Here is a 9265-nt window from a genome sequence, read left to right as displayed (position 1 = left end):
CTGTCCCCGTCCCCGCGGTGGGAGCAGCCTGCCGGCCGGGAGGTCACGCCTGGCCGGCGGCGCTCGCAGCGAACCCGCCATCCGGCTCAGCTGAAGCACATTTTGTTCGGCGCTTCCTGCATCCTGCCCCATCCCCACGCCGGGGGGGCGGGTCAGCCCGGGGTCACTCTGCTAATTGCAGCCCGGGGGACGGCGGGACGAGGCGGTCACCAGCCCACCATCCCACCGCGCCACGCTGAGAGCCCGCACGGGGACACGGAAGGGTGACACCCCRCCGCCGAGCCCGGCACCCCACAACGTGCTGGGGTGCCCCTGTGATGGGACAGGACGTGTCTCTGGCACCACTGTGGAGGTTCCGTGTCCTGCCGCAGCTCACCCCAGAGTCCATCGTCTCCGAGCCAGGCCACTCCACGTGGAAAACATCACCGGACCGCTGCTCCGGTCCCACACCAGGGTCTGGCCTCACCTGGCATTGCTTGCTGGCACCTTCCCACGCCACCAAGGCCAAGCGGGGATGGGGACACGGCTGTGCCCTCTGTGACAGCACGCCCTAGGGCCACAGGCAGGTTTGGTTGCCCTTCTGCTAACTCTTTTTAATGAGGATGTTAATTAASAGCGACTCGAGGCCAGCCCTTGTGGTAGCGCCCAGGGTTGTCCCTCAGCGCCGTGCCGAGCTCGTTATCATCATCCCATGCGCCCTGTGTCACCTGGCTGCCAGCGGGCACCCTGGGGACTGCAGCCCTGGGTGCCACGTCCCCGGCAGCAKCCGTGGCGACAGCCCAGCGCAGGGGCTGTGCCTGACGGAGGGTGAGCGTGGAGGAGGGGATGGGTTCACCCTCGGGGGATGCCTGAGGTCCTGCTCGTTAGGAAAGGCTCCAGGCCAGCACAGGGCCGTCCTCAAACACACCTGGGAAAAAGGGATGCAGCCCCGCACTGGGGTGAGCTGGAAGTGGGGTGGAGGGCACCCAGCACCCCATATCCCAATTCCCCACTGCCCCATCCCACTCACAGGCAACGACTGAGTCCCACACCCGATTCTTTTCTCCCAAACCTGTTTTCTTGCATGGGGAAGCCCCTGCTCTCTTTGTCCCCTGCTCTCTTTGTCCCCTCCCCTGCCAGTGCCCACCTTCCCTGCTTACACCCATGGTCCCTGCCAGTGCCCTGCCAGTGTGGCAAAGCGGGGTTTGCTGTGCCATGATGGCATTTCCCCAAGCACTGCTCCGTGCCACCAACAGCCCCAAGCASGGCCCTGTGGTGGGTGACACAGCCAGAGCAGGGTGACATTCCCCGCAGTCCCCAGCCCCGGCTGTGGGTGGGATGAAGCAGCAGCGCTCCCCTTGCAGCTCCCCAGGGCATCAGGGCTCTGCGAGCTGCTCCCCAGGGCACTCTCCCAGCACGGGTAGGGGCCGGCTCGCTCGGGGTGCCACGACTGTGCCTTCACACAGCCCCAGCCCTTCGCCACAGTCGTAAAGAACCAGCCAGGCTCCTTTTCCCATAACACCCCCCACCACATTCCTGCTAAGTGATTTCGGCTGTGCGAGCAGCACGGGTTGGGAACCAGCTCCCAGCAGCCCCGTGCCGGTGCCACCCTGGTGGGAGCAGAGCCAGAGCCCTGCTGGGGCACGACCAGGGGCTGAGTGTCCCTGCAGGCCTCGGGCTGTGTCCCTCGCCACGCTGGCCCAGCTCCATCACTGTCACCACGTGCTCCGGCCGTCCCCACAGGCGCACTGGTGTGACGGGGTGCCTGGGCTCAGGCTCCAAACCCCCCGGAGCTGCAGGGGCAGCCGTGTGGAATGCTRCTGCTGGAGAGGGCATTTGGGGCAGCTTTCCCCGAGGACTTGCTGCTCCATGCCCGCAGGTCGCTGCCAGGCATGGACAGAGCCCACGCCTGCCGTCACCCCCTCCCCCGGGTGCACATCTGGCCAACAGATGCTGGCCCGAACACTGGCTGGAGCCGGGGACAAAGCAATCGCCACCTCCTCCCGGCAAGGCAGAGCCAGCGCTGCYGGGTCCAGCCAGATCTGCTTCTTGCCAGGCTGGGGTGACCCTGGAGAACCTCCCGGGGGCTGGAAGGAGGTTCCCAGCCCACCTGCCTGGCGTGATGCCCGCAGAGCACCCCAAGCACTGTCAGCAGCCCGATGGCTTGTCCATGGCTCAGCCCATCCAACATCCCCTCCATCCAGACAGCTCCTGTGATCTATACCTGACGTGAGGCCAGGTTGGAACACCATCCAGAGCCCACTCACCTTTGGGAGTTCATTTCAGACACAGCCCAATAACATGAGCCTCATCACGGTTCTCCATGGCACATTAATAATATTTTACCAAAACAAACAGCATTGGCACGGCTGGGTAAAACTCCAGGCAGGTCAMGCCAGGAAATATCCCCGGGAGGAGCCGAGGCTGGCTTAGCCCAGCCACTGCTGGGATTAACCGTGGGGATTTAGCAGCCGGGGCGACTCCAGCTCAGCTCATCACACCGTCCCACCACACTCYGGCATCGTCACTGGCAAGGTCCCCCGCAGCCAGCAGGACCATGTGGGCCACCACCGCTGCTGGAGGGCCTGGAGGGCTGGACACAGGGGTGGGAGAGAAATAACCAAGCTGGAAATCATGACACAAAACATGCATTCATTTTATTCACAAAAACAGCCTGGATCGCTAAAACATTACAAACAGCATTTCAATTTAATGATGGAGAGAGAGCTGGAGAGACGGGGGGTGAACAGAAGAGAAATATCACTTTGCGTAACTGCTTCAGCACAGGTCCTGCAATATTTGTTTTATTTTGATTTTAACTTCTGTAAGTTTACAAAAATTACTTCTAGGAGTAAACCATTGCAATTAGGAGGATTTTCTGTACGCAGCATTTCTTGTTCTATATTAATAAACTAACAATGACATTTTTTTTCCTTTTTCTTACTCTTTTTTTTCCTTTTTTTTGAATTCTGCCGGTTGTGTAGCAATTGTTTTCTTCCACCTTTTATACCGACCCTCTTGTGGGTTAAACTTCCAGAGGTGAATGGCGAGGAGAAGGGATACTACATCGCTTTAAACATATTCTCATTTATAAACATGAAGTTGAGGCATTCTAGAAACTATCCACTCTATTGTATGATGGGAAAGAATCAAATAAAAAGTATAAATGAGGGTGCAATTAAACAACTGTGCTAAATTACAGTAGTGCTTATTAGTAACTAGATTTTAAAAGGTTACTGTAAATTTACATTCCCTACACAAGTACTGCATCTTTCACACATAAACAACATCAACACCAAAACACAGAAAGAAACTGATTGTCCATACTCTGTCTATTAAGTCTTGGTACTTTACAGATCCATTGTTTTTTTCTTTTAATTATTTTTTTGTTTTTTATTTGAAAAGCAGTTAAATGTCTGACTAGGACTCGAAGATGTTAAAACGAACGCAAAAAAAAAAAAAAAAAAAAAAAAAAAAAAAAAAAGAAAAAAAAAGAAGAAAAAAAAATTATAAAAACAGGAATGAGATTTGCGAGAAAATATTTTTGGTTCTAAAGAGACACAGGTGCATCCATTCATTTCAGCCAAAAATCCCTTGCCTGAGACAACACAAGCAAGCAGTGACATTGCACTTGGATGACAGAGCTTTGGGATTCCCGTTCCTACTGGAACCATCTGAACGCGGCTCCTGTAGGAAGCATCACCTTCTGGAAAGGAAGAGAGACAGGGAAGGGGACAGAAGAAGGAGGGACAAGGCGTTAGGTCGGGTCTGGCACAGCCGTGCAGCACCAGGGCTGGACCCCCACCCCTCATCCCCTCCCCAGCACCCCAGTCCCAGCTYTGGGACAGATCCAGCCCAGGCTCAGCACCCTTGATGCAGCTGGACATCCCAACATTTTCCAACCCACGATGCCAGCAGRAGGGAGATGGGGGTGGGTTCTCCCCACTGCCAGCCCCCTCCCCAGCCAGGCACCAGCGCAGCAGCTCGGCCATTGTTCCCACATCCYCGTGTCCCCATGTCCCCGTGTGCCACAGTGGCACAATGGCACAGCCCCTGACTGCCCCTCTGGCCAGTGGTCAGCACAATGGCCAGGCTGTGGGCAGTTGGCATGGCCTGGCACAGCCCAGCACAGCCCCTCACTGCCAACCCCCACAGTCAGTGCCATGGATGGACAGATGGACACCCAGAGAACTGGAGCCCAGCCWCCAGATRGGTTCAGGAGCGCATTTGGATGGARACTGGGGCAGGGAGTGAGCTGGACAGGGTGGGGGACACCAGAGCAGGAGCTGCTCAGGACACAGGGAACATCATCTCAGCCTGAAGGAAGAACCTTGACCCCAACACAGCAACCCTGGGCATCAGCAGGAACTCCAAGCACCTCACAGGGAAGAGGGATGAGTCCCACCAGGCTCAACCCCACAGCCAACACAGGGTCCAGCAATGGACAAAATCTCTGTGAAGCCATCTCCAGGAAGGATGGTGTGAGGCCGTGCCCCAACAGCCCTGGGGTCCTCGGGAGGGAGAACCAGGGACATTTCCCAGCTGGATGAGGTGGAAAGCCTGCACAATATTCACAAGAACACAGGTGGAGTACACAAGGACCACAATGTCCCTCAATGCCAACAGCCCCAGGCAAGGCAAGGCTGTGCCAGCCACACACAGGAACACCACAGGAACACCACAGGAACACCACAAAATCACCTCAGAACACCCTGCAGGTCCCACATCTCCAAACCAGCAAGGGACACTGCCACAAGTTGCAGTGATGGGTGTGGGGCAGCAGACTGGCTGCCATGGGGCAAGGTGAGGCACAATACTGAGCCCGTGTGCAGRGCTGGGACACCTCAGGTAGCATCCTAAGAGCCAAACCCATGACACATTCTGGTCCCTAACCCTACACAGGACTCAGCCAGATCTCATTGGGTCCTTCTCTTGGATCAAGGTACCCATGAAGAAACCCTCAACAAGAGGGTTGTTTGTTTCTTGTTTACCCTCAACAAGAAAYCAGGGCAGCATCACCTCCATCCCTGCAGGAGGATGTTCCCTTCCACAGGCACAACCAAACAAGGGGCTCAGGCAAGGGGAGAGTGTTGAGGGCCAGCATGGCCAAGAGCTGGTGATGCCCATCAGGATGCTGACAGATCCAGCTCACAGCCCGTGTCAGGGAGCAAATGGAGCTGGGGCAGCCACGAGCTGCAGGCATCAACCCTTTCCCAAAGGGGACACGAAATCAGGCATTTGRGAAGGCACAAGTGCCTGTGCCAGCAATGCACAGGGCTTGGGCACAGCACACTGGGCACTGACTGCACTGGATCCCTCCCAAGGCACTGGATGGGCASAACAGGCAGGGCAGAGCAGGGTGGACTCTCCAGCAAGGGCCACCCGCCCGGATCCATCCTTCCAGGGTAGAGRAACAAAGCAAGAAGGGTCTGGAAGGAGATGTCTGATAAACACCTCCGCTCCCTTATTATTAAAGAAAGGACAGCCAGCTCTGATGTGGACATCCAGGAGAAATTCCCCTCATCCCCACAACCACAGACCCACAGAATGGTTTAGGGGAGACCTTAAAGATCATCTCATTTCATTTCCTGCCATCAGCAGGGACACCTTCCACTATCCCAGGTTGCTCCAAGCCCTGTCCAGCCTGGCCTGGGACACTTCTAGGGATGGGGCAGCCACAGCTTCTCTGGGCACCCTGTACCAGGGCCTCACCACCCTCATCATAAACAGTTCTACCTTATGTCCAATCTAAATCTATCCTCTTTCAGTTTAAAGTGCTCACCCCTGGTTCTCCACGGTGAGAGTGTCTCTGTGAGGCTGACATGAGGGTGACAGTGACCCTCACCAGCTGGGGCACAAGGCTCTTCAGCACAGCTTCTCTGGATAGAGAACAGCTCTGATGGGTCAAACCCCAACTATTCATGGCCTTCATGTGACCTGCAGCTCTGCAGACAAGGCCAGGGTGACCCCAGAGCAGCCCCCACAGCATGAGCCAGGGTTGCTGGGGCTGGCAGAGCCCAGAGGAGCCTGGTCAGTGCAGGGAGCTGGCCGGTCTGAGAGCCCCAGGCAGCCCCAGCACAGTGGGACACCAGCAGTGACCGGTTCTTCGGGCTCTGGAGATGTGCAGATAAAGCTTAACGGCGGCTGAGGGATTTAGCCCTTTTTTTTATGCCGCCATAAAGGTTTAATTCTATTTTTTTTAACTGCTTGATTTTARATCAACGTTTAATCACAGCTGCAACCCCTGTCCAGGCTCTCTGAGCACGTTCCTCTGGACACACAGGGGTGGCAGGACAGAGTCACTGTCCTCCTCCCGGGCAATGGCACTGCCCCCACAGMCAGGGGTGATGCTCCACAAAGCCAYGKGAATGYTTCAGCCCCACATGAAGGGACACTGAACGGTCCCTTCTGTCCCATATCAAGCACAGCAGTGTGATGGCACCCCACCAGCACCAGCAGTCCATGGAACTCTGCATGCTGGCCCCCTCCAGACAGGTGAGGTGCACCACAGCGGGGCTGGTGGTTGCCCTACAGTTGGCCCAACGCAAGGTAAGGCTGGGTTTAACAACCCAGCCACAGACCCAGGTGACCTGGGACAGCAGCCAGGGTCAAGGTGTCCCCATCCCAGCCACAGTCTTGTACAGCCCTGCCAAGGTCAACACATGGTGAACATGGATGTGCTGAGAGGGGAGAGTCTGCCATGAAAAGGGGATGGAGATGCCCTGGAGTGACCCACACCCACCCAGGCATCCATCCATCCCACCAGCACACATCTCTCTTGAGCCTCAACACACCCATGGTCATGCCCAGGGGGGATGGGGAAACATCTCTGGTGAGGACCAACTCTACCARATGCAGAACCCTGTTTCAGCATCCCCAATTTCCAGCCAGTCATGAGATGGAGAAACCCATCACAGGGGTGATGGTTCCATGGGTTCCTGGTGCTATTTATCACCCCCAGACCCAGCACAGTGCTGGGAGAAGGGAGTGACTTCTCCAGCTGCTGCGAGCTCTGAGTCTATTGACCCGCTTTAGGACTCTTTGGAAGAAATGAACTTTTTTTTTTCCCTTTCTCCCTTTTTCCAGATCACTGACTCAGCAAATTAGAACAAGAATATAATTTAGCAATACAGCGGTTTTTGAAAGACACAGTCCCCCTCTCCTCATCCCCACCGCCCAAATAGATTTTTTTTCCCCTTCAGTATTCATTCAGAGCTGATGCTAATTGAAAAACGCAGAACGTGGCTAAGGGAGAGGCAGGCTTTGGTTGCAGTGGGACCACCAGAGGATGGGCAAAGCCCTCGTGCCAGGATGCACGATCAGCTGATGTCCTGGTGACTTTTTAGCCTCTGCTGTCTCTCCAGGGGGATGTGCTCACAAGGAGAAAGCACGCTGACACCACTGACAGTGGGATTAGCTCATGGAAAAATCAAACCTGGTTTCAGCACCACACCTGGGTGTGCAGGAAGAGGGAGGCTCTGCCAGAGCAGCGTGTCCGTGGGACACCCCTGCCCTGCTGGCACCCAGCCCTCACCCACACCATGCCACCAGCAGCTGCCCATGGCCCCTAATGGATTTGAGACCCACTCAACYCAAGTCACCAGACTTTCCCTGTGGTCCCCACATGAATGTCACACCTCCCCAGTGGATTTGGCARGGTGGCACCCCAACCCAGTGGCTGTCCTGCAAAGCCAAGGTGGGCACTGACAGCCTGAGCAGCACCCAGGGGCTCACACCAGGGCACCTGGGCATCCCCAGACGAAGCAGGGATGCTCCTGGCTCTGCTGGGTGCTGAAACAGGAGCACTGCCAGTGGGGACTGCAGCACTGCTGCCTTCTGGACCCATCCTGACCACCCCAGATGGACGCTGACCCACGGTGACCCTGCACAGCCACACCACTGAGGATGCTGGGCAGCACACACTGCAGCAGTTTGCTCCCAAACCCAGGGACTGCTGTGCTCCTGCTCAGAGGGGAGTGAGCTGAGGGGCTGGGCTYTGTGGTCACTGTGGTCACAGGCTTCATCATCACCAATTACCCCAAGCTCTGCCCCAAAAAGTCACCCCCTCCTCTGGGGTTAGATGCTGCTCCCCAACTCAGGGAGCTGCCACCCACTGAGGACATGGGATGCTGTCACCAAATCCCCAGCAGAGTCCCCCTGGTGCCTGTGCTTGCAAAGGGGAGAGTGGAGTCCAGAGTGCCCAGGGACTCCCAGGAGATCCCAGCCCTCCTCCCCACACCAATCAACACCAGTACATAGCAGGGGGTGGGGACTGGGGCCACTGGGCAGAGCACACATCTCAGGGTGTGATAACAGAGAGCTGTTAATGGAAAAGGGAAAAATAAAAAAAAAAAGTAAGAAGTACCAGGTGTTTTATTATCTAGGGCAAGATCCGAACCCAGGAGCGCAGCCCGAGGAGGGGTTAGGGTGCCAGAGAGGGGCYGGTTACCTCCAGTGCTGCAGAAGGCTTCTTTTTGAGTTCTTCACATTTTCGGAATTTGCAAATCTGGTGGCCAGTTTTGCGATTCCTACAACTGCTGCACTGCTCGCAGTTTATCCGTCTTCGGCAGGGCGGGCACATGCCGCATCTTTTCCGTTTCTTTTTCCCCGAATTGATGGCAGATGCCAACTCATTCTGCATGGGATACTCTGCCAAGCCAGCCATATGGAGCGCGCTCTCTGCCAGAAACACGCCGGCAGGGGTCATAATGAAAAGGCCTGGGTTGATGGGAAAAGCCCCCAGGTAAGGAAAATCAGAGGGGCCGTTCATTGTCTCTGCAGCTGAGACTGCCTCCATGTCAGAGATACCAGTCCCGTGCTCGCTTGTTAGAGGAAGATGCTCCTGTACCACTCTTTTGAGCATTTCTGTCGACTGAGCAAACTGTTGGAGGGCGGTCTGTCCTTCTGAGGAGAGCTCCGACATCCGGTCTAATTTGCTCAGCATACTAGAGATGTTTTTGTGCTTTGAGGTAGAATGACTTTTATCCACAGTCGCATCGTTGCCATTAGCTAAGGGGTTGCCTTTCTCTGAATGTTCGCTTACCGAGCTGCTGCTACCAAAGGTGGAATAGTGGGAGAGTGGACGGGACTTCTTAAGACTTTTGTTCAAAGGTTCACTTATTATTCCACTTTTRTTCCTCCTCTCGGAGTTGACGGGGGGTTGAGAGTCATCTTGGTTATTTTTTTCCGTCTCTGGCTTGTTCCCAGTGTCTTGATGGGAGCCCGAATTTGACATGGTGCCCGGAGCACAACAACAAAACCAACCCCAAAATTTAAAAAAAAAAAA

At 55.7% G+C, this 9265-nt stretch overlaps 1 protein-coding gene across 1 annotated transcript; it reads right to left on the bottom strand.

Annotated features, from left to right (window-relative positions):
* Positions 1–2611: 2611 nt before the first annotated feature.
* On the bottom strand, positions 2612–9245 carry CXXC5 (CXXC finger protein 5). The gene is made up of 2 exons (XM_057377686.1): positions 8429–9245; positions 2612–3685 (listed from the first exon to the last, which is right to left on the bottom strand). Exons 1-2 carry the CDS (start codon positions 9212–9214, stop codon positions 3641–3643), a joined length of 831 nt encoding a protein of 276 aa, XP_057233669.1. The 5' UTR covers positions 9215–9245; the 3' UTR covers positions 2612–3640.
* Positions 9246–9265: the final 20 nt, after the last annotated feature.

The sequence above is a fragment of the Malurus melanocephalus genome, unplaced genomic scaffold, assembly GCF_030028575.1.
Source record: "Malurus melanocephalus ecotype Western Australia unplaced genomic scaffold, MMel_1.1 scaffold_321, whole genome shotgun sequence".
NCBI lineage: Eukaryota > Metazoa > Chordata > Aves > Passeriformes > Maluridae > Malurus > Malurus melanocephalus.
The sequence above is the reverse complement of the archived record's forward strand: the minus strand, read 5'-3'. Positions and strand labels throughout refer to the sequence as shown.